Here is a 25830-nt window from a genome sequence, read left to right as displayed (position 1 = left end):
GTCCAGGAATTCTTCCTAGATGGTAGCTGCTAAATTAACACTAATATTTTCTCTTGAAAGTTTCTATAGCTGATGTTGGGGGGGGGGGGTTTAGAAAATTCTCCAAATGTTTCAGTCTGCTTTGTGTGGGTAACTAAGCATTAAAAATGCTACCTAGAGTTGCAGAGCTGTGGCCATCATCCATCTACTCCCTAACATGCTCTGTTACTATAAGAAATGAATCAGGAATGGAAGGGAGCAATGATCAGAGGAGATGGGGCTCTAGCATCACATATGTTCCATCATTCCGTGATCAAGGACAATACTAATTCTAGTCCCAACATACTTTTTAATTTCAGATATCTATAGATAGGCCAAAATCTTCTTTTCTTACAGTGGAAATATGTCTGAAAATATATGTCCATGATGATAGATAGATGAAATTTCATTTTGGGTTAATAAAATATAGATTGATAAATTTAAGTGATGGGGGAAAAATGGTGATTTGAGATCTGAGAATCTAAAAGTGAACCTAAGAATATAAGTCACTATAAAGAAAAAAACATGGGGTGGGGAAGCAAAAGAAAATGACCCTAGAGCTTGACTTCCAATCGACCATGTCTCCTTGGCATTCCCTATTTCATTTTCTATATGACTATCAGACAGGGACATATTCTCTGAAGGAAAGAAAGCAGGGCAAGAGGACAGAGAGGAGAGAACCGCTGCCTTAGAAGGGTCAGGAAGGCTTTCTGGCAGAGGTGACATCTGAGCAAAAGTCAGCCTGTGATCAAATAAGGGAAGAGGATGCTGAAAGCCTTCCTTCAGTGGATGAACACCTTCACCTGTAAACAACAAGGAGGAAACCATAAATGATATATTATGTTTATGTTCAGATTTAAAAATCAATAAATTTGGGCTACTTTTGAATCAATTGGGTTTGTGAGCCTCTTTGAGGAATGGCAATTCCTCAAGCCATTTTTGTTTACTAGTTTTCATGCTCAAATCCAGTTGATTCAAAAGTAGCCCAAATTAATTGACTAGAACAATCTGAATCTTAGGTAAACCGACACACTGTACCAAAATGGGTTTGCTATTTTCTAGAGAAGAGAGTGATATGTATTAATGATCAGGATTTGGACAGCTCAGTGACAGACTGAGACTCCAAACACATGTCAAGACACAACATTACAAAATGGCTTATTCCTAGATAATATCCTCTCATATGTTAAGTAGTATGTGGATACATATACTAATTATGTGTCTGTGTATAATTGATAAAATGATGGATTACAAACATGTTAGATTCTTTCGAGCAAAGCCTAAAGAACCTTTATTGGAATGCTTCCCGTAAAGAAGGTTGGTGAATTTGACTTGTAGTCTCTTTACAATGCGAGTGTTCAAAATTAAGTGGTTTATTTGTTTGCATTTCACTCAGGTTCACATCTCACTATCAGACAGATACACAGTATAATACTTGTTCTTCCACTTTTCAAGTGATAATGGCATGGTGAGGCTTTGAAGTTTAAGCCCAAGTTCCATCAAGATGCCACCTGGAATCTCTTTCTTGTAGTCAGAGTTGTCCTCTGAAAAGATTTAGGCGGATGTTGTGAACCTGAAACACCAACCAAAAAGTAATTCTCATTAAAACACTAATAATTCCAGCTTTCAAAGGATTATTTTTTACTTTCTATGCACATGATTAAAAAAAAATATGTTCATGTTATTTTATGTAAACCAGGAAATATGCAAAAACTGCCATTTGGGGTCCTGAGAGGAAGGAAGGGGGCGCCCCCTGCACTAAGCCTGGGTGCTACCCTGTGTCCTCCCAGAGCTGATGGGTTTGCTCGAACCTTCTACCCAAAGGTGGATTCCCTAAGGCTCAGGAAGTTGGGTAGTGAGCTCTGACGACCCTACTACTTCATAGGAGCAGTCAGCTGCCTGAAGAGATCCTTCTTCCCACTATTGGGGATGCCCCCACAGCATTTCCTTTTTTTTTTCTGTCACAGAACAACTGTTAATAAATTAATAGCTCCTAATGCTTTCTGACCTGGAAGCAAAGGTCGAGAAACAGATTACATGCCTGCTTATCAGAGAAAAAGAAAATAAATGCTTAGAAATACAGGCATATCTCTCTTACGTACCCTCATTTACTCCTTAGAAATAAAAAAGGCTTCTGACCATCAATAATAATAGGCGCGAAGTTATCAATAAGAGAATATACTGACTTAGTATTGGGGGAAAATTAAATGTGGAGATTTAAAACAAATTCAGAGCCCAGTTCCCTCTCTGAACCTCTAATCCTGTGTGACCAACAAACTATTAGACAGCTCCACTTAGCTCGCTGCAGTCAACATCTCCAAAACCAAATTCATCACAATTCCATGAGCTCTCTCTTTCAGCACCACTGTCTCCTGGACATGACTCCCTTGGAATGAGTCTCTCTCATGTACCACATGATGCTCATCCTGCTTGGCATGGCTCACGCCTCCTCTGGGAAGCCTCTCTATCCGTTTAGCCATCTGCATATCCAGCTGGTGGTCCTGCTCACCTCTCTCCTGGTCCTTTCCATCTTCCCCACTACACTGAGCGTTCCTTGAGGCACAGGCCAAAACTTCCTTGGTGTTTGAATGCCAGCCCTCAGCACAGAACTTGGCACAGAGGGAGCACTTGGTACATTGCTATTTATTAATAAACACACTTTATGCCTACTTTGCTCCTGACCATCTCCAAGTCAGAGCAATACCTGATAACATAGCATGACTGCTTTTAGAGAAAACAAAAAAACAAAAGAACTACTGTCACTCACAGTGAGAGCTAATGTTGCTAGGGGATATACAAAGAAAAGTAGCAGAAAGGCATAGTGGCTTAGGGCTATTTGCATAGGAGAAAAATTATAAAGGGCTAAAGAATCTTGGATATCACTGTGGTACAGAATTATAAAAGGGCTGATGTAAACAATGATAAAATTGCTGCGCTGTCCCACTGTTTCCAATTTACCAGATTTATTTTTAAATTATAGCATTTGCCTTAAGATAGCAAATTATCCTTTACATTTCAGATTATCTGTAATACAAAGTATTCATAATTTTTAAACAAACAATATATTCCTGGAATCTAGTTAGGTCCTTTGCCTACATTTTTCCAATGATTGTTCTATCCATCCACCCAGCCTATTATAAAAGAAGAAACTGAGGCCCAGAAAGGTGGAGGCTCTAAGATAGCTCAGCGAGTACGATGGTAAGCAGGCATTTGGTTTCAGAGTGGCATGACTCATGACAATGCTATGTTGCCTCCTTAAACAAAAATGCTGGTAACAGTTTTGAAAACTAAAACATCGTTAGCCTAAATTCAAGTAGAAACTTTACCCTAAAAATAGCTACTAGGCTGGGATCCCTGGGTGGCGCAGCGGTTTGGCGCCTGCCTTTGGCCCAGGGCGCGATCCTGGAGACCCGGGATCGAATCCCACGTCGGGCTTCCGGTGCATGGAGCCTGCTTCTCCCTCTGCCTGTGTCTCTGCCTCTCTCTCTCTCACTGTGTGCCTATCATAAATAAAAAAAAAAAAAAAAAAAAAATAGCTACTAGGCTGAAAACAAGTATTTATCTGTAAAACTCTCCATTATAAAATACTTAGAATATTTGTATTAATTTCATGAAGCATTTTTATAATTAGATCTTCAAAAAGAACTAAGATTAAGGTTTCGTGGAAAACATGAAAACTGCATTGCACAGAGAGAGATACTGATTTCTCACAAGCCTCCTAAGACAGAATTTTTCTTTTTCTGTGAGGCCCCAATTAAATGAAGAGCATTTGGGCATTTTACCCTTTATGACTAACAGCAGGTAAGTGCTTATTTTTGCAGCTTTGCTCTTTGTAGAGACTTCGTGTCTGGCCATTGATGATAAACACTTGGGCTATTTCCTCCTATATGGTCAGAATAGTCCTATTAAGGTAGATAATCCTCAATTTCTCTTTCCATAACTTGAAGCTTCACATATTATATTATTTTACTTATATGTGGGAAAAACTGACCTGTCAAGAAACTTTGACTTGTCCACGAGTGGCCAGCAAATTCCATCAATGTCAATGAACCTTTTCGAGGAGTATCTAGCTATTAGAAGAAAAATAAAATGAGAATTGAGTTTTATTGTTTCACATATTTCTAAAAATCACATTTATGATTAACAGACAACCTACCCGAAATGCATGGGTTGTGCTGGGTCTTGAAAACTGTTCTATGGTCAGAGATCTTTCACGAAGAGGTGATCGTTCTAAACTGTCAGGTATCGCACTTAACACACGGTTCTGTGGATGCCTCCCTCTGTACTAAATAAAAGATAACATGTTCTGGTTTAAGGTAAATGCAATCCTTAAAAAATACAAAAGAAGATCTCTACATGCTCAATCATTCACTTGCTTATTTGAAACTTCTATTTAGATACTGTGAAGTACAAGGCCTATCAAGCATAAATATCAAAATATATTCTAATTATGTAACTTTATTATTTAACCTGGTAAAATGGTAGCATCCGAATAAATAAACATGGATTGAAAACCTTAACCACATAAAATTCTTAATATTAAATTATAATCGCAATAGAATTTTGCATTTGTGAAGCATCGGAATATTTTTCATGTGATGTTTGCCTTCTTTCATGACTTTAAGCCACAACATGCTAAGGTTACACATCAATGCTTTGCAACTCCTGCCTCTCTGGGCATGGGTTCTATTGCTGTACTGAAGAAGGCAAAAGAATGCAAGAGAAAATGTTTTTGTCAGGTTTTCTCTCGAGGCGTTTATGCTCCCAAACCCAGGGTCCTTCTGTGTTCTCCGAAATAGGGAAATGTTACCCATATGGGAGGTAAGTGAGGGGTCATTGTAAGTCTAGGGGGACGTGTGGGTACGCACACTAGCAGCCTCAGACCTTCCCAGACCATTTGCCATGGTGTGGCTGAGTTGAACGTGGGTGGAGAAGATGCTCCCCTCCACGCTGCCCAGATGTGGTGCAGGTTAACCGTGAGAATGAGGCCTGATAAAATGGCAGAGGTGTTTTCCTGAGGTCCTATTTATGCAGGCATAATTTACCATCTGTAATTTCATTTCATCCTTATAACAATTCTTTGATGAAGGAATCAGTGTGACCCTTTAACAAGTGAGAAAATTAAGGCTCAGAGAGATTACTGTCTACCAAGTCATACAGAGTTTGCAGTCAGGGTTCAAACACAGATCTTCCTGTCTCCTGACCTGACAGGCATGGTATTTTCTTCTCTATACCAACCTATCAGATTTTCCTTGACACCTGGACTTTCTGACTTAATTCAAATCATGTTTGTATTTCACAACACAATGAGTTAACTTTCCTACCTCCTGTCACTTGTCACTGTCAGGAAGCAGATTATGGAGAGACATTTTGTTATTACTGTGTTCACAGGGAAGTGCCAAACTTATATTCTGTTTTGTTTGTTTTCCAATAGAAAATCTGAATAGTGCACTTAAGTAGAAGGAAATCTGTCTTACAGAAACAGGTCGAGATCCAGGAACTGCCATATTCTGCTCACAGGTCTCTGAGCCTATTGGGGGTAATCTGCTCCGCGAGGCCTGAGCTGATGAGGAGGACACACGGTCCCCGCCAGTTTGCCTGTAAACACAACAACATGTGACTGGGTACCCAGGTGCAGACAGAAGGGGATGGACCTCACCCGAAGCTCTTAATCTGAGCTACTAATCACAATTGCCTTCCAAAAGAAATGCTCATGGTGCATGAGTGGAATGTCCCCGAGATAAATGTAGGGAGGGGAATGAGCACCGGCTCCAGTCACCTTCTCCTTGTTCAGCAGGGACTGTCAACCTGTATATACTGAGTGCTCAGCTGGGCCAACCATGGGCAGAATGTGCAAGTAACTGAGGATCTAGTGTCTCCCCCCTTGACAAGCTTACAAGTTCCTGAAAACAAGATGAAAACCCATGAAGTAATTAGAGAACAATATAATTACTGTATGTAATAAAAGGTCACAGTAAATGATTCTAAATATTTGTACTGTAGAAATTTAGGGAGTGGTGTGATCCATGAAGTATAACATTAATTACAAATGTGCAGGACCCAGATGAAGAGAACTATAAAACTTATATAAGGTCATTAAAAGGAGAGGCAAACAAGTCCTTTGATGGGAAGATGGAATATTGTGACAATGTCAGTTTTCCCTAGGTTTTTAATAGATTTAATGTGAGCAGGTTCAATGTGATACTTTTTGGTTTTGAATTTGACAACCAGATCATAAGGTTTGTCAGGAAAGGTGAGGAAATGTTAATAAAAGAAGAGTAATGATGGTAGACATTCCCTACCAGATACTGACACTGGAAAATTGTCCAGTTCATGCACAAGGACAAAGATGGATATTTTACAATAAGACTCTAATTCATTTATTTGTTGGTAATAGTTATGAAAATTAAAATATGACCCTTTTGACCTATCAAGTTTTAAAATACATATACTACCCATAGTTAAGAGGCTGCAAGGAAAAAGTCTCACATCCTGCCAATGGAACTACAAATTGTAGTAGTCCCAAACCATTCTGGGAAGAGCTTTGGAAAAGTATTCCAAGAGTCTTAAAAACATCCATAACCTTTGACTTGGCTGCTTTACTTCTAGAATGACACCACCAGGACACAATTTAGACATCCTTATTAAGATTTACATAAAATGTCACTGTACACCTGAAACTAATATTGCATTGTATATTAATAAACTGGAATTTAAATTAAAAAAAGATTTGTATAAAACGATGTTTACTGTACCTTATAATAGTGAAAATATAGAAGGAATGAAAAGTTTCAGTAATGGGAAATACTTAATAAATTGTCACATACCCACATGTTACTTTTTCTAGTTGTTAAAATCATGCTTTCAAAAATATTTAAAAACATGGAAAATATGAATAACATTAAGTCAAAAAATCATATGAAAAGTGCCACAATAGTACGATAATATATTATTAGGAAAAAAAGAAAAGGGAAAGGAGAGAAAAGAAGAAACATAACCATGGACAAAATTGGTAGTAAACTGACCAAGTTATCATTTTTATATTTGTATGTGTTGGGCATACGGGTGATCTTTGATATCTACTCATATTTTTTGTATCCACAGAGAACTTGTCATACTTTTATAGTTAAAAAGATGTTATTTTAATAAAAGTGAAAGAGCACAAACAAAATCTGGAAGTAAGAACATTCACAGCTGGTGTATTTGTGGGTCAGAGAGACAACACGACTGCCCCCAGTCAAGGTGGGTGATGAGAAGTAGCAGGAAGATATAGGTATGCGGAATCAAAGATGGTGACATTGCTCCCAGCAGGCAAACACTGGTTGTTGGTGGGACATCCCCCCCCCCCCCAGAAAAAAAAACCTTACTCTTTTTATGCATAAAACACAGATATAAAGAACAATACATAGACTATACAGTAGATTTGTGGCATTAAAATTCCATGGGTAGGGGAGGAATTACAAAAGGTAGTCTAAAATGGCAGGAATAGGGATCCTGGGTGGCTCAGAGGTTTGGCACCTGCCTTCGGCCCAGGGCGCTATCCTGGAGTCCCGGGATCGAGTCCCGTGTCAGGCTCCCGGCATGGAGCCTGCTTCTCTCTCTCAATCTCTCTCTCTCTCTCTCTCTCTCTCTCTCTCTCTCTTCCTCTCTCTATCATGAATAAATGAATAAATCTTTAAAAAAAACCCTATTTTAGAATGGCAGGAATAATACAAACAAACAAAAAAGTTGAAAAACACGGGCCTGCAGATAGAGGGGGCCAGAACATGAAGGGAATGTCCAGTTGGAGGCATCTGGCTTATTTCAAGAGAAAATAGAAAAGGCTTGGGAGGAAAGCCTGACAGTGGAGCCCAGGCAGGCTGGGGGGAAGAGGAGGAGAGGGCCTCAATGGGCTAGTGACCCTGGCAGGGGGCGAAGGGGTCCCAGATGGCCACGAAGGATGGAGGAGAGGGAGCACTCTTGAAAGAACTCCCAGAGCAGATAACCCCGGGTGACCCAAATAACCCAAATAACATCGGAAATATCAGTTCCAGATGGTGAAAGAAACAGAGACGCATCAAAAACCAAAGGTGCCATGGCACTATGTAATGCATCCCAAAAAATCCAGTTACTGGTTAGCTCTGGTGGCTAGCTCATGCCTCCCATCCCTGCAGTGGGGAGCCCAGGGCAGCCCCTTAATATCTGGCTTCCTGGCTGCAGGACGCCCGGGGCCCCTGTAGTCCAGGGCTGGTCTCTGAAGCTGAACAGTACTGTGGGGAGTCCCAGCTCTGCCTCTCCCTCGGGAGATCATCTTTGGCCAAGTTATGCAACTTCTTTCAGCCTCTGTCTCCTCACCTTGGATCTGGGATACTGTGAGTACCAACTCGAAAGATCTGTGGCAGGTAATAAATATGATAATAAATGCGACTCCTTTAGCTGGTGCTGGTAACAGAATGCAGTCAATAAACACTGGCTGTTATTAATGGAAGGATAGCCTGACACTTGAGTGAGAAAGCTGGATTGCTCCTTCATAATTCTGCAACAAAAGACTGGACAGATTCCGAATCTAACACAGCAATGATTTGAAGTTGATCCTGAAGGTCAAAAGCTTTTGTGAAACTCCCCACATGGAGTGAAACGCAGCCTCGGAGTTAAATAAAAACTAATAGTTGGACTACTGCTGAAACTAGTATCACACTATATGTAAACGAACTAGAATTTAAATCAAAATTTGAGACAAACAAAAACCTGAAAGTTATGTATGTCCCTTTTATTTGTATAGGATTGTATGCACACTAATTTTTTGGACCTCATAATAAGAAAGAATTGTGTATGTAATTTGAAAGCATTAGTTAACTATTAGTTTTACAGATTAGGCCACTGAATACCCACCCAAGATGGCCTCACCATTATAGCTTCATTTTGCTGCACTGCTACAGGTACATTGCCTGATTTTTTTATTCCAGGATATAACCAACTATACTACTGGAACAAAATTCATGTTAAATATTCCAATGCATGGAGCGCCCAGTGGCTCAGTCGGTTAAGCATCTGCCTTTGGCTCAGGTCATAATCCCAGGGTCCTGGAATCAAGTTCCACATCAGGTTCCCTGCTCAAAGGGGAGTCTGCATCTCCCTCTCCCTTTGCCCCTCTTCTCTGCTCATGCTTTCTCTCTCTTTAATAAATAAAATCTTTAAAAAATTCAAATTCATGAAATACCTGAGAAGTAGCCACATAAAATTTGACAAATAAGAATCCGTAAGTCCTAACTGGCAAGCGTCTCTGTCCTCTGTGACATTTGGTTTACCGGGAGAGAGACAGGACTTACAGTTTTGTTCCCCGAAGAACCTCATCACTGTACACATTGGGGGTTTTCATTCTCTGTGAGTCTGAAGTAAGAGAAGGCAGCCTCGTGTGTGCAGGTGTTTTCTTTCCAGAAGTGTGTAGTACACGAGCATCTGAGATTCGTCCCAGGCGGTGTCGTGCCAAAGAGATAGCACCAGCCCCTGTACCCAGTGATCTGTCCTCTTGCTCATTCCTGGGGGGTGGAGGTCAAGTTGATTACTCAGATGTAAGCATTAGGAGAACAAGGCACATATATGTGTCCACTACTAGGCATCATCTAGAACAGTGCCTGGCTCAATAAGATACTCCTAAGTATTGGTTGAATGAAAGACTATAATTTCCAAATCAATTTCAACTTCACTGAAGAATCAACCACGGGGAAACAAAGAAAAGATCTAAGGTTCTCACTGATGTAAGCCTACCGAATAGCCCACAAGATTAAAATTTCACAGGTGTCTTCCCCTTATCTATCTACCCTAACAATGACCATTTTGTGGTTGATATTATAAGTGTGTTTTCATTCTCACGCGTGGCTGTCTCCTTCCCCGAATGGGTTCAGGCGTACCTATCGCAAGGGGTTCAGCGGGATGCTCATTATCCCACATCCTCTTCAGTCTTCAGTGCTTGAGTGTATCCAGCATAGAGAAGAGGTGGGGTAATTATTTCTTTTTTTTGGGGGGGTAATTATTTCTTATACATACTGTGTTCTATCTGCAAAATAAGTAGGTCTCTGCTGCAGTGGTTTTGCCTGAATTGTCATCACACCACTCAAATCACTATAAAAATTGTTGGAGAAGCGATGAACCTGTGAAAAGTAGAAACAATAGAAATTAAGAGGCATCCAGTGCTATTGAGATTACTTGGTGCCTGTCAAGAATCAGCGGGCGATAAATGGTACACTCCAACTGGCTACTTTGGCGAAAAAATTCAAAAGGGATCTTTTATAAAGATGTGGGAAAAGAAATTAACAGGAAATGGCTTAATTCCCCCCAGGCAATATAACCATGTAGCAGTAGGGACACAGTACCACATGCATGACTGCAATGGCGAGAAGTGAGGAAGAGGTTTCTGGAATCTGGACAGGGTAGCTGCTCGGAGAAATGCCACTGATCACTGTCACCTGGCAGAGAGGCTAGGAGTAAACAATGTCCTGTCATTCTCATCCTTTGCTCTGAGCTCCAAGAGCTTCAGGGCAAGGGAGCCCTCATACAGCCACCATGCACCAGCCTCCAGATAATACCAGGATGAAGAAGGCAGACAGGGAATCTGCAGAAGCAAAGGAAGGGACATGCCCCAGCTCCTAACTGCTTAGACCTCCTAGACCTGTTGCTTAGACCTCTTCTCCTACCCTATCCTTCACAGCTGGCCCCAGTTAGCAGCCCTGGGAGCAGCACAATAGCCTGGGTAAAAGCCCAACCAGATCTCAGATTTTGAAGGTTTACATTAGAATCCCAGTTCTGTTTCCTGGTAAGTGGTCCTGGAAAGATTACTTTGTTCCTGGAGTTTTAATTACCTAAAGTGAGGATAACGATAGATACTTTGTATGAGAATTAAATTAGATAGCACTGGTGGAAGCATGAAGTGAGGGTAAATAATCATGAATTCCCTATCTGGTCCCATGATATGACCAACTAGGATGGGAAACAATATTTAGATTCAATATTTAAAATCCTGTTTCTGAAGCTAGCATCGTATTCTAGTTGGAGAATAGATGTGGCAACTACAATCACATTTTCCCCAGGTTGAATATTTTTTAAAAGTGTTAGAGGAATAAATTAAGACCTGTTGTAATTACTGCTAGACCCGCTTTGACTATTTCAAAACAGGCTCTAATAATATCTCATCTTTACTTTCAACCTTGCTTTCATTCATTTTAACATTGACTCAAATGAAAACAAATTAGCTATAAAAAATATTTCCAAAACCCATTAAAATCTACAAAAAGAAAACACTTGTAAAAACCCCTTTAAACTTAAAAATTTCCATATTTCTCAAGTTTACTTATACTGCCTAATACTTAAGAATTCTTTTTCCATGCTGCCATCAGCTGTCCATTTTTATGTGATTCATACCACATATTTGAATCTGCAAAGTGGGAAACACAATTGAACCTGCCAGAGCAGTTTTAAAAAAACAAAAAATACAATAAAGGGTAGCAGTTCCGAAAGTTTATTTTATTTTTTTTAAAGATTTTATTTATTTATTCATAAGAAACACAGAGAGATTGAGAGAGAGAGGCAGAGACACAGGCAGAGGGAGAAGCAGGCCCCATGCAGGGAGCCCGACGTGGGACTCGATCCCCGGTCTCCAGGATCAGGCCCTGGGATGAAGGCGGCGCTAAACCACTGAGCCACCTGGGCTGCCCCCAAAAGTTTATTTTGATTGGCAAAAGCAAAGAAGGCTTACTGTAAAGCCCTTATGTACAGAGTAAAACAATACTATTAGACATTCCTATTTTGTACTTCTGCCCCTGGACCCTACACACTATTCTGTGTTCTAATCTCTCAAAGAGCATCTGTTTATTTGCTCCTATGCTAGATGCATATTTTTGCCTCTGCCTTGAACATCTTCCCTTTTTCTTTCAGCCTTTCTAAATCTTACCTATCATTTCAGATTTAGTTTATGTGTCACTCTACTTTATGGAGGTATGCTACTTTCCGCCCCCCCCCCCAAACTGCAAGGCACTTATGAGCTAAAGGGCATCAGATTACAATATAGCCAGGCTAGGATATGGTATGATACAATATAGCCTACAGTTTGCATCTGGTTATAATGAAAGCTAACACTTATTGGGTGTCTACTCTATGCTACACATTGCACTAAATGTCTTAGCTCCTCTACTTTGCAGAGCTTCCTGACTCACAGATCCCACAGATAATGAGACGAAGTCTTTGAGGGACTGATTCAAGATCACAGAACTAATAAATTGTCACATCCGACCCCATACTTGTAGTCCCACAGCTCAAACTCTCATTTGCTCTACTACCACTGACTGCCTCATGTTGTGTGTGTGCACCTGTGTGCACGTGTATAGTATCGTTTGGCATGGCTTGACTCGCTCCAGCTAAGTTGCCTGTACCTCAAGACCAAGAATCTTGTCTTACCCCTTTTCTCTGCTCCCCCACACAAGACGAGCTGTGCAAACATAAAGTCCAAGCTCCCTAGCACTACTGAGGTCTCCCATGAACAAGATCAGCCTTTCTGGCCTCACCCTCCACCTGACCTTTAACTAAGGAAGCAATCTGAGAAAAATGTACTGAGTACCTAACATGTGCCAGGTTCTGCGTTAGGAGCTCTCACCTATTTATGTGATTTCATCCTCACAACAATACTTGGACATCATTCCCTAGATAAAGGAAACTCAACTTTTGAAAAGTTAAATGACTTGTCCAACATAATCCCCACAATGGTCCAGGACTCTCAATGCCCTGTTCTTGGTATAATTCCCCTGCTGGTCCCAGCATCCTCACCTCTGATCCCATCCCACCCACACACTATTCTCCAAACATGCCTCTGCTTGGCCTGAAATGACCCACACAGACTTCCTACCCATGCAAAACCATTCACTTCTTTGTGATTTGGCTCAATTTCACCTCCAACCTAAAAGATCAAGACTTGAGCTCCAGTCAGGATGAATCATTCTCTCCTTTATTCTCCTGAGGCCTCGTTTTGCACATGACTCACACAATGTATTGCATGTGATTTATACTATGCTTTTCCTTTTACTGGATCGAGGACCATGCTTTGCTCATCTACAGGTCTCCTCAAAACATCTACTACAGTACACTTCATGCAAACTCAATAAATGTTGAATGAACCCAACATATTCTCATTGACTTTTTTTTATTATTATTTTGGTGGGAAGACAGGAAAACCTCTGTAACTTTCAAGTTGGTTAGAAATGTTGAGGAAAAGCATTTTTTTCTCTTTAAAAATATGGAAAAAATTCTACAGCTCAAAGCGGGTGGACAGTTTCAAATCTGAGTGTCCCTACTCTATTAAAGAATATGGTGGGCAGCCCGGGTGGCTCAGCGATTTAGCGCCACCTTCAGCCCAGGGTGTGATCCTGGAGACCCGGGATTGAGTCCCATGTCAGGCTCCCTGCATGGAGCCTGCTTCTTCCTCTGCCTGTGTCTCTGCCTCTCTTTCTCTCTGTGTGTCTCATGAATAAATAAATAAAATCTTTTTTTAAAAAAAAGAATATGGTTATGCTATTATACTCCTTGAAAAGATTATTTTTAAATTTTAGTCTAATTGACAAACAAAACCAAACACTAGATGGCACTCTGACAAATCCAGGCCAGAGATAAAAAAAATATTGAAGACTAGTAGAAAAACACCTACCTGAGGTGGATTGAGATGAGAAGCCAGGGAAAGGCTGCGAGCTTCAGAGCTTCTGGATGGGGGAACACTTGGTGCATCAGTGTTAATACGAGAAATATGTAGAAGTGGAGATTTATTCTCAGCTACTTTCAGTTTTTCTTTCTGTTTCTTTCCTTCTGTGTCAACAATACCAAATCAAGATTAGGAAACATATTATTAAATATATGTACTTAAAATTCACTGTTCGGAGAGTACCTCTGTTTTTTAGTTACCATGAATCTGCTATGGCCACTGAATCCTGCTGTAGAGCAGAGACCCCACAGAGCAATTGACTGACGTGACATTTTCCACACACACACAGGCTTATCATTCCAGTAGTAGGTAGAAAAGCAGGGACTATACACTGGGGCAAGAAAAATTCTTGGTATTTTATAATATCCCAACTAATCCCTTTGGTGGAAAAAAGGATATATTTAAATTAACATGAGTAGTACCCTTTTGTACAAACTGATGCTATAACATTAGCCATTAACGTCCACCACTGACATTTCTATCATCTGTTTCTTCAAGTAGTTTAGAGAACATTTTATAAATAATCAGTTTATTTTATTTATAAATAAATAAATAAAATCATTTATTTATAAAATAAACTGATTCTATAACATTAGCCATTAACGTCCACCGCTGACATTTCTATGATCTAAATTTCAAGTAGTTTAGAGAACCTTTTGTAAGGCTAAATGAAATGATTATTAAATTATCTATGTTTCTATTTTGCTTTACAAATAATGTCATAAACAATTAAAAAGCAATTTCCCATTATTAGAGAAGTTCTCCTATTATCAGAGATTTTTTTAAAGTAACTTTAAGCTTCTTTCTTGTGTATTTCTGTTATTGTTCCAAAGTGCATATATATTCTTAAAAAATAATAACATCCTTTTTGAAGGGATTAAAGATCATTCATGACTAAGGGGAGAAAACCTGCTTGCCTTCTCACCGAATCATATCCTAGGTGTGGCCAAGCTGGGTGAGGGCACATGGCTGAGCAGCAAGGGTCTTTTTTTCTTTTCATTAGAGCCAACTACTACATATAAGTACCTGTGAGAGTCACTTCCCAATTTTTTCTAATCAGTTCTTCCAATATTTCTACCACATTTGTCCAGACGTGATCAAACACTTCTGCGGCCACTGCATCTTTGATACAGTCATGAGGAGACACGGGAGGGAGTCCGTGTTTATGCCACATCCTATGACGGTGAGCTGACTTTTGCTCAAGACATTCATCATCTCTAAGAAAAAAACCCATTGTGGTTACTAAAAGTACCAATGGTTAAAGTTAAAATAGTGTTATAAACCTATTCATCTCTACCTAGTATGCATGCACATGTACATTCTACATATGTAAACATAACATTCTTTTTTAAACAGCACGTTACTTTTTAATGTGCCAACTTTTATTATTCAATATTTGTAGCTTTTATCTAAGAACGAATTTAAGTCTCTGTATTTAGTGCAGAGTCTGGGCCTTCCCTTTTACCCTTCTGGGCAGCCTGGAGTCCTCAGGAAATGAAGGCCACTAGTAGCTCTGTCCGCTTTCACCAACATGCTGAACATAATTCTTGTTTACTAGCTGTGCTATATTCTCAAAAAAAAAAAAAAAAAAAGGGGGGGTGGAGAGGAAGCCCTGATGCAGCATAGACATATCCTGCTAGGAATCTAAAATCTTTTGGGAGTGTAATACTCTCAAAAGAATGGAAAATTTGGGGGATAAGTAAAAAATACACAAAACAATAAATGAGCATATAATCCAAATAAATGTCAAGTAAATTAATACTATTACACCAAGTTAATGTCAAATAAATTCTATTTACTCTTCTTTTCTGTCAAAAGCAAAATATTCCTCAATCTTTCCATCCACGCCATAAACCTCTTCTTCCAGGGGTGAACATGCTGTTAGGTCTGCAACCCCTGTGCCATCAGAGCCTGGCCGGGCTGAGGCTGAGCATGCCTCTGGGAGTATTTGAGAGCCAGAGATGCACAACCTATAGGGAAAAGCAGATCCTCTGTGAGAGTTTGTAAAATATCAAGAATATAAAGCTTGTGTGATTTTGGCAAGTCTTTAAAATCCATAAAGTACAGAATCCCAAACAAAAAAATCATTGTTTATTACACTTGTTAAAATCATATCCTTAAAAGCAACATTTTTACACAGGCATCATTAAAAATTCTAAGGGTCTCTTAAGTTTAAGTTACTATGTGAGTTTGTATCCCCTCTGCTGTAATAAGATGATGTCATGGCATAGTCCCAAATATGTGTGACTGGCATAGAGGGATTTATCAAAATCTGTTGATGAACAAAAGAAAATATGATAGGGCTTTATTTCTTTTGCTATTGCATTGGAACTTAGGATCCATGACAAGAGGTCAGGTTTTGATTTTGTATCTAACCCACCTTTCAGAGTCTTTGAAACAGAATTTCAAGAGTTAACTCCCTCGTTACACACACTCTGCACCATTATCATCATCACCATCAATTTAGAATCAGAAACATCCTGGGGAAAAAAATGCTCTGTACCTGCCAGTCCCTGAAATCTAAGCTTCCAAATCAGTGGAGCCAAGCCTCATGGCTACAGACATGAAAAAAGGAAAACTAAAATGAAATTCAAAATACTTTTAAAAATAACCTATAGGAACCTACTCTCTGCTGTTGTGGTTGTGTCCACAGGCATCTAAGAAGGGTTTGTGGAGTGCAGAACGAGGCTCGCTGCCCTGGAAATGTTGGAACCCTTCATCAGTTGGCACGATGAGCTGTCTTCCTAATACTCTGCAAGGTAAAAAAATAAAAATAAAAAGGAAGAATAAAAGGAACTCTAATATAATTTATTAGAAAAAGGAAAAATGCTTTGCAATGTTGAAAGTCAGATGAAATAATATTTTGAAGGCACATATATGAAGTGATAAGGAACAGACAGCTAGGGTAATGCTGGGCACGTAGGAGCTCTCTATAAATGTTAACTAATATCTACATAATGAATAAAACTATATAAATATGTCCACCTGGCTTATATTCCTTGCAGTGTTTTCTTTTTCCACCCTCCTTCCTTCACTATTATCTTAACTATGTAAGAGTGACAGGAGCTGCTCTGAGCTCCTGGCTTTTCACTAAGTGCCCTACACCTAGAAAAATAAGCACCCACAATTAATATTGGTTGGACGTATTATACTCTTCAAGTAAAAGGCTTATAAAGGACTGAGTAGAAAAATTGAAAGACTACTTAGTCAAGATTTTTTTTTAAGTTACCTAGTTGAGGTAACCAGAAAATTCATCTGCATTTGTATAAGTGCTCTAATCTATTCTCCCCAAATATAATTAATATAAAGGAACTTCTGATAACAGAGATGGATTTTTTTTTTCTCTCCTAAGTGAGTTTGGCTGAATACTGAGAGAAGAAAAGCTTTCCTTCAGACCCAATGTATATTCTCCATCTTTGATATTAAAAAAATAAATGATCCTGGGGCGCCTGGATCAGTTAAGCATCCAACTCTTGATTTCGGCTCAGGTCTTGATCTCAGGGTCATGAGTTTAAGCCCTGCACTGGGCTTCTCACTGGGGGGTGGAGCCTAATAAAAAAAATCAATTAAAAAATAAAAATAAAAATGAAATAAAATAAAATAAAATAAATACCAGAGGGATTAAAAAAATAAGTGATCTTTCCTACATAAGGAATCTTGGTTAGTCAGTAAGATTCATCTTTCCAATCATTTGGCAAATAATTACTCTGTTCCTCCCTCCAGCACCATTTCAAAGGTATGCTAAAAAAATAAAAAATAAATAAATAAAAACAAAGGATATGCTTTCTCACCAAAGACGTGTTCTGGATACATGTTTTGATGGGGCAATTGGTTTCAGTGAAAACATCAGTGGGTGGTTCCGAAACCCATTTCAGAGAATTACCATAAACAACTTCCCTACCTCAGATGGAGGGATCTTCTTGCCCACTCACTGCATTCGGCCACTAGATTCTGAGTCTGAGGGCTGACTTTCCCTTCAAATAACATTTCCTCCACCTCCCAGAATAACTGCTGTACTTTCTGTGCATTGGCTTTGTCAAACTCCTAAAACAAGAAATGCACACTTAGTTACAAGACTAAAAGTTGTAGAAATCCGGCCTTCATAATCCATAACGCTTGCAAAATTTAAAATGCCCATTATATAGGAAGAAGTATGACATGATAACAAGAATGTGGACTTTGTGGTCAGACATACCAGTGGCCCAATTTCTACTCTTCTGATAAATTATATCCCACTGTGAGACTCAGCTTCTTTAATTGTTAAATAGAGACCATTTCTACCACACAAGTTATGAGGCCTATTTGAGATTTTACAGAGATGTAAATATAGGTAAAGGTACACATATTGACAGACATAAATGGACTCATACACACTACACATATTTATATATCTATATGTATGTATGTACACATGTGTACATAGACACATGTCCCTCGTATGGTTGGGTGTCACACACCTAAGCACATCTGCAAAATATCAGCTAGTTTTTCTTCTGATGATGATACCATTGAAATGGAAAATTACTTTTATGTGAGGGCCATTTACCTTCTTTTAATGAAGAACCTTGACTATAATTTCTTTTAGGGGTGTGTGAACCTGTAATCTAATCCACAACTCAGAGCAACAAAGCATACATTCAGTGTGATATACCTGATTCAAGATGGTTCAAACTGGATTGAATATCATGGAATGATATTCAATATTTTTTTGCGTCTTCGCTTAAATTGATAATAAACTAGATTCCCAGACAGCAGGTGAGTTGAATGATCTCTTTTAAAATGCCAAGAGGGTAACAACTAATAATATTTGCCTCCCGGGAGGGGACTGGGCTTACTTTCAATTTTCTTTCTTTTGGCTTTTGCTGCTTTTTGTAAATATTACCCACCAAAAAAGTAAGTTAAAGTTTTTAAATGAAAAGCAATTGTAGGGCCTGAAGTTGTTTCAATTCTATAAATGGAAGTCGCAAGAATCTCTCTGGATAATTGCACAAAAATGTGTATAGAAAGGATCTCAGAATTTGGATGGCATGAAGCAATGGTCCTCAGCCTTCTTCCCATTTGCAGACGCATGGGGGTGAGGGGGAGGGCTGCTTGTCACAGATGAGCTGGTCCCACCTTGTTCAAAAAGGCCTGAGTGATTTGGAGCTGACTCTGTCCAGTGTTTCCCCGCGGCTGTGAGAAGCCCAGCTATTACACACACACCCCAGACCCGAAGAAGTGGACCTACAGGTGCCTTCCAAGTGGTGAACTGCTTTAAAAATGGCAAAGGAAATCGGAACATCAAAAAAAGAGCAGGAGTCAGAGCATCCAAGGTGATGTAGTGGAGGCTCTTGCGCAGCCACGTGGGCTTCACAAAAGGCTGGGACCCTATTCTCAGGGACAGTTGAGAGGGTAAAGGGGCAGGAGACTGTGGTTAGTAGAGCTCCCAACAAAAGCCTGAGCTGGACACTCACTCCCACAGCTAAGAATCCCACTCTTGAAGAGAACAAAAAAAAGGGTTAAAGTTAACAGCTTCTGCTAGGGTGAGAGGTGAAAGTAAAAGATCTGATTTAGAGTATTGGGGGGATATCACTTCATCTGGTGATTTTGTACAATTTTTACCTCTCCACGTTTTTTCTCGTATTTAAGTTCCTAATTGTCAAAGTCAGTCCCCAATTTCCTGTCACGGATATAATACAAGAGATCATGTACAACATACGGCGGGGAGGGGATGGGAGGTGGGGAAAGAGCAAAATTATCAATGGCTAAGACGCTGGGCTATGAGATTATGAGTGATTTTTATTTTCCCTTACATATTCTATATTTTTAAGTGTTCCCACGTGACGTGTAAATACGTTTCTATGGATGTATGTGTGTATGTGTAACAAATAGGTAGTGCTTTCAAAATTGGTAAAGAGAGTATTGAAAAGTAAGACAGGAAATTCTTCATTATAAATTGTAATCATGGAATTATACAAAAGATTCTGAGACATACATCATCTCTCCAAGAGTAAATCGAGCTCCTCTCCGTTGATAAGCCGGTAGTAGAACTCTGTGTCCCAGACCCAGGCCAAGAGCTGTGGGCACCTGCCGGCGTGGGGCTTCCACTGGATCGAAACGATGACCCAGATTCACTGCAGAGACCAATGCAAGCAACAGAAAGAACATTTCTTGGGAAGGGATTAAACTAGAAGTGGTTGTACTGCTCTGAGTTGATTTTAAAACTTATTTGAAAACATTTATGCAGTGTAACATTTCATTACACTAAAACTGAAAACTGCTTTTTTTTTTTTTTTTTTAACTCTTAGAAATGCATGACCAATCACTGATTCTGCTTCCTCTCTTCATTATGGGCATGTTTTTGATTTTGAGATCAGAACCATTTAACACGTTAATTCTTACCAGGTATATTTGTCAATGGCTTTCTGCACATTTCTTGTAAAATGTGTAGGCAAAGGATCTTTGCCTTTCGCAGCCAAACTTTGCCTTCCAGGTCCTTCTGACAGTCCTCTTCTGAAAAATAAAATAAACTATGAAAAATATCTCTAATGTAGTGATTTTATTCATTAAAACTTTTAAAACATCCTTTTGCATAAAGTTGTTCCTCTCCTCCATGTCCCCCTAAACACATGTGTACATGCACCCCCTACACACATACACATATACTCTGCATACACACACTCTGTGTATCCTCAAGAAACTGAGGCCTGGGAGCTTACCATTTTTATTTTTCTCAGAACAAGGTTGCCATTAACCTACATGCCACTTTATGCAAAATGGAAAAACACACACAACTTTTTTTGTGACTTAGCAGACTAATAAAATTTGCTCAAAACTTGGCAGACACAGCTCCACTCCCAGGCAAATGAAACATGAGCTGGATTTCAGATCCCACTTGTCCTTTGACCAGGTGCCCTTGTGATTACAAAAGCAACCAGTCTTCTGGGAAAAAATTGATAATTCCACATTAATTCTGAAATATATTAAATTCTCTCTAATCACTAAACACGTGAATGAATAGAAGAAATGACTGAAACACACAAACAATAATTCATTTTAGTTTGGCACCATTGTTTGGTTTGTAGCCTGATGTGTAGGCAGTTTACAAATAGGGATGCCTGGGTTGCTCAATGGTTGAGCGTCTGCCTTTGGCTCAGGTTGTGATCCCGGGGTCCTGGGATTGAGTCCTGCCTCAGGCTCCCTCCCCGCAGGGAGCCTGCTTTTCCCTCAGCATATGTCTCTGCCTCTCTCTCTGTGTCTCTTGTGAATAAATGGATAAAATACTACAAAAAAATAAAATAAAATATTAGAATTAATGGAAAACTAACACAGAAGAAATCTCTAAACTTTAAATAAGGTACTAAACCTGACTGGTGTATAAAAGCTAATGTTAATAGTGTTAATCATTAAAATGCCCTTCCAGTGAACCTCTTAAAACATTTACCTCCCTCTTAGTCACAGTAGCTTCCTAATATTTAACAGTAAACACCTCTTATTCTTTTACAGAAATCATATTTTCCCATACAAATAACTCAAATTTTGTATTAATTGAAGATATGGTAGTGATTTGGAGAAAAAGAAAGTCAACTTTCAATATTTCTAACAGGGATACCACAGTAACATTCATTTAAAAAAATTTGCTGCATTATCAATTAAAACAGTGCCTAATTTACACTTGTATTTCTAAATATAAATGGAGTTTTAGGGATCCCTGGGTGGCTCAGCGGTTTAGCGCCTGCCTTTGGCCCAGGGTGCGATCCTGGAGTCCTGGGATCCAGTCCCACATCGGGCTCCCAGCATGAAGCCTGCTTCTCCCTCTGCCTGTGTCTCTGCCTCTCTCTCTCTCTCTCTCTCTACCATAAATAAATAAATAAATAAATAAATAAATAAATAAATAAATAAATAAATAAATATCTTTAAAAAAAGAATGTTTAAAAAAATTAAAAAATAAAAAACAATAAATAAATGGAGTTTTAAAAAATATTAATATAGGAATAAATTCTTCCCTGAGTTATGTACCAATAATACTTTATGAAAAATGAAATTTGAAAAAACAAGTTCATTACGACAGAGTTTAGCAAGAATCTTTCTTCCATACATATGTCTTATATGCGAGAATAACAGAATTATATAATTTTTTCCCTCTTACTGCTCGTTTATCTTAAATACCATCAAGTGGTTCTGAGCATAAAGGCACTAAGAGAAAAGAATACAGGACAAGCTTGTATGCTAACAAATTGCTTTACCTTTGGCCTTTTTCAGTTGCCTCAAAAAACTATCAATTATTCATCATTTTCATGTGACTCAATAACTCAAAATAAACATAAAAATAATTGATAAAAAAGAGACAACAATTACATCAAATAGAGCTTCTTTGAGCATTAAGAAATACACACTAGCATATGAATTAACCTGCTTCTCACTGAGAGACAATTTTAAACTTCGGGGTGGTGAATTAAAATAAATTCCTTCATAATAATCTGCATAAGAATAACAAAGATTGGGACACCTGGGTGGCTCAGTGGGGTAAGCATCTGCCTTTGACTCAGGTCAAGATCCCAGGGTCCTAGGATCAAGCCCACATCAGTGGGGAGTCTGCTTTTCCCTCTCCCTCTGCCACTCCCTCTGCTTGTGATCTCTCACTCACTCTCAAATAAATAAATAGATAAAATCTTAAAAAAATAAATAAATAAAGATAGATTAGAATCCTGCTCTGCCCTGACTGGCTGTGCGCTCCAAGCAAGTTGTTTCCTTTCCTGGACCCAATACACACATCTGTAAAAACAGTGACAATACTGTCAATGTTTTCCTACAGTTGTGAGACCCAGCTTAGATAAAAGCATGTAAAGTCCGCATAATCAGTGCTGGGTCCATCAGATTGCTCTTCCTCACTGCTATTAGTGTTACCACCTGCTACACTGAGCTGCTTCTTTGTACCTCCTGCAGCATTTTGTATTACATAGATCTCTTTCCGGCCCTCAGCCTTTTATTGAGATGATTTTTACACTATTTTTTTTTTTTTTATCAGCAGCACCTAAAAGAATGCCTGTCACATAGAGATGCCTGTCAGTCTATGTTTGCTGAAAGAATTAATAATTAGTGAGCCAAACAAACAACATGTTTTTACTCTATAAATTCATGCTTACCACAAAAGATTACATTGTGACCAGACGCAAGCATACTCTTCCAATTCAAGACATTTCTGGAGATTTGCTTCTCCTTTATAAAGACAGAAAATTCCCAGCTCTTGGAGCAACTGCTATCTCCAAAAGTGACTTTTACAACTGGATGGCTGGATACAATGGTTCCTTGCTTTCCACTCCTCCTCTGTCTTTTAAGCAACCGGAAAACTAAATTCACTAATCAGACTCATGCCTGTTTGTTTTGTTTCTAATGAACAATAATCTCTTGCTCCAGGAAAATTCACCCTTTTTTGGGGGGAGAGGGGGGAGGGAGTCTTTCCAACCTAAGAAAATGATTTGCAAAATGAAAGGACTAAGTTCTCTCTTCATATAACACCATATCCTTCGCAGATAGCATTACTACTCACTTCAAAGGGTAGCTGATGACAGAGCTTCAAAATGCAGGGATGCAGTGGGGGGAGTGCAGGGGGAGGAATTACTATTAAATGGATGCCATGTCCTCAACCACCACCTACTTCTATAGTATTTCTCCAACTTTTTTTTCTCCTCTGTTCTTCTCATCTCCTTGAAAAGTCTCTGTATTTCTGTGGAACTTCTTGAACTTCAGAGTTCATTTGACCACAGAACTCAGAACAACCCTAAAGAGAAACCTGAGCCTATTAATGCAATGACTACCCAAGGTCACCAAGAAAACAGGGATGCAGCTGCTCCCTGGGCCCAGGCCATCTGCCTGTCTCTCCAGGAATCCCAAATTATTGACATTGTTAACAACAGAGTCTATACAATTTTCCTTTTGTTTTTTCTTTTTATGCCTTGTTTTGAACCTTTGATTTCTTTCCCCTAACCAATCATTGTACTGTTATTTCATGCACAGCACTGAACATCTCTCATTCCCTGTAAACTATCAATTCCTATGCAAACTATGCAGCCTAAAAAAAGTGTACAGGATGTACAGGATGCATCCTATAAATAAAACTTGAAAGTGGTGGAATGTCTATTAAGCTTTTATTATGTTACACATGGGCATATAAGCTTTACACTACTTCTTGTCTATGCCGCTTAAATTTTAGAGATGTTAAAAAAAACTGCTAATGGGTGTACATTTAAGGCTGTTCATTTGGAAAGGTGACCTGCGTTTTGGAGCAGACTGAAGTGCACCCACTGAACTATATGGCATTAATTTGCCCATGCAACAAAGGGAAGGCTGAGTCCCAATCTCTATGAGCCGCTCATTTCCAGTGTCAAGATACTGACTCCATTATCTATTTCTACTTTTTAAAACTTGCCTCTAAGCCCTGGTGGCTCAGTGGTTTAGCGCCACCTTCAGCCCGGGTGTGATCCTGGAGACCAGGATCGAGTCCCGCGTCGGGCTCCCTGCAAGGGGCCTGCTTCTCCCTCTGCCTGTGTCTCTGCCCCTCTCTCTCCTTCTGTGTCTCTCATGAATAAATAAATAAAACTTGCCTCTAGATAGCCCACAAACCTCTGTCCTTTTGCCTTGTAGAAATTCGACATTAGTGTGATCGAAGCGTTCGTAATTTTGCATTTCTGCTTTAAAGGCCTGCCTGAAACGAACACTGTATTCTGAATGGGTTAAAATGCGGGGTGGTTTCCTGGGTGGGCTGGCTCTCAGGAAGCCCCTCGTCCCCTGAAAGGGCGCCAGGACGCCTGGGTGGCTCAGGGGGTCAGGCTCGGGTCAAGATCATGATCCCAGGGTCCTGGGACCCAGCTCCACGGGGGGAGGGGGCGGGGGGGGGGTCCCTACCCAGCGGGGAGTCTGCTTCTCCCTCTCCCTCTGCCAGCTGCATCACCTGCTTGTGCTGTCAAATAATAAATACATCTAACAACGAGTTCACAAGCAAAAGCAAAGCAGCGCCGCCCTGACCCAAGAGGAGCACATCCTAGAAGCGGCGGCAGCTCTCGGGGCTGATGGACAGTCTGTCGCCTCGGTGCACGGGAGCAGCTTCCCTGGGAAAGCCGGGCGATGTCCGCACCGCAGATCTCACGAACGGATGCGGGGAAGCCGAGCAGACGCCGTCCCGCTTCGCAGCCAGCGCAGGGGAAACACCCCACACGCGCCCCCAACCCGCGACCCGAGCGAAGCCCGCCCCTCGTCCCTGGGCGCCCGAGACTTACCCGATCACCATCAGTCCCGGGCCCGGGCTCGCATCCCCGGGGCCCGGCCGCGCGCCCCGAGGCCTGGGCGCCTCCGGCCGCCGACGCCCCGCGCGGGCCCCCTGCAGGCTGCGGGCGGCCGTGCGCCCCCGCGCCCCCGGGGCCTCGGGCCCCCGCCCGCCCAGCCCCGCGCCCCCGGAGCCTCGGGCCCCGCCCGCTAACCCCGCGCCCGCAGCGCAGTGGCGCCCCGGAGGCCCGAGCCCGGAGCGGCGCTGGCGGGGGCGCTGCGGGCCGGGGGCGCGCGGCCCATGGGCGCGGCTGCTCGCGGGGCGCGCCCCCCCCCCCCGCCGGCCGGGTCCTGCCGCGCACGCCCTGCCCTCCTCCTCCTCCTCCTCCTCCTCCGCCCCCGCCGAGGTCGGCCCGGGCCGGGCGGGGGGGCCTGGGGGGGGTCCCCGAGGGCTCCGCGTCCCAGCCGCCGCCTCCCGCGTTCCCGGGAACCTAACCTTGGGGAAAGCCTGCTGCCAGAGGCCCGATCTCATAACCCAGTGACCTGAGCTTTGGCCGCGAGCCACGGGGCCCCTGGGCGCCCGCCCTGCCGCCTCCCTGCGCCGCCCGCGCGCACCCGCTGCCCCTCACCCCTCCGCGGGCCTGTCTGGGCTGGACGGGCTGCCCCGACAGGTGTTTGCTCTCCTCAACTCCCCGAAGTGGACCTTTAATTAACAGGAGATAGACCGAGAACCACAGAACGACTTCACCTGTCCCCCTCCTCGCATCAGGGAATTCCTAATTGGGCAGGGGTGCGGGGGAGGGGGGACGGTAGGCGACCTGTCCCCCCTCCTCCCATCAAGAGAATTCCTA

General features: G+C 41.1%; 1 protein-coding gene across 2 annotated transcripts; it reads right to left on the bottom strand.

Moving 5' to 3' along the window:
* Nucleotides 1-1282: 1282 nt before the first annotated feature.
* On the bottom strand, nucleotides 1283-25511 carry FAM149A (family with sequence similarity 149 member A). Of its 2 annotated transcripts, none has more exons than XM_072776065.1 (14): nucleotides 25476-25511; nucleotides 20120-20230; nucleotides 19713-19851; nucleotides 17640-17782; nucleotides 16365-16490; nucleotides 15538-15708; nucleotides 14765-14955; nucleotides 13688-13842; nucleotides 10045-10148; nucleotides 9327-9536; nucleotides 5496-5616; nucleotides 4175-4303; nucleotides 4010-4088; nucleotides 1283-1591 (listed from the first exon to the last, which is right to left on the bottom strand). In XM_072776065.1, exons 4-14 carry the CDS (start codon nucleotides 17723-17725, stop codon nucleotides 1518-1520), a joined length of 1446 nt encoding a protein of 481 aa, XP_072632166.1. In that variant the 5' UTR covers nucleotides 17726-17782; nucleotides 19713-19851; nucleotides 20120-20230; nucleotides 25476-25511; the 3' UTR covers nucleotides 1283-1517. The 2 variants fall into 2 exon arrangements, with proteins under 2 accessions (XP_072632166.1, XP_072632165.1); XM_072776064.1 differs by lacking the exon at nucleotides 25476-25511 and adding an exon at nucleotides 24994-25118.
* Nucleotides 25512-25830: the final 319 nt, after the last annotated feature.

Source organism: Canis lupus, chromosome 15 (genome assembly GCF_048164855.1).
Source record: "Canis lupus baileyi chromosome 15, mCanLup2.hap1, whole genome shotgun sequence".
NCBI classification, from domain to species: Eukaryota; Metazoa; Chordata; class Mammalia; order Carnivora; family Canidae; genus Canis; species Canis lupus.
Note: the sequence above shows the minus strand (reverse complement) of the source record. Positions and strands in the feature narration are given on the sequence as shown.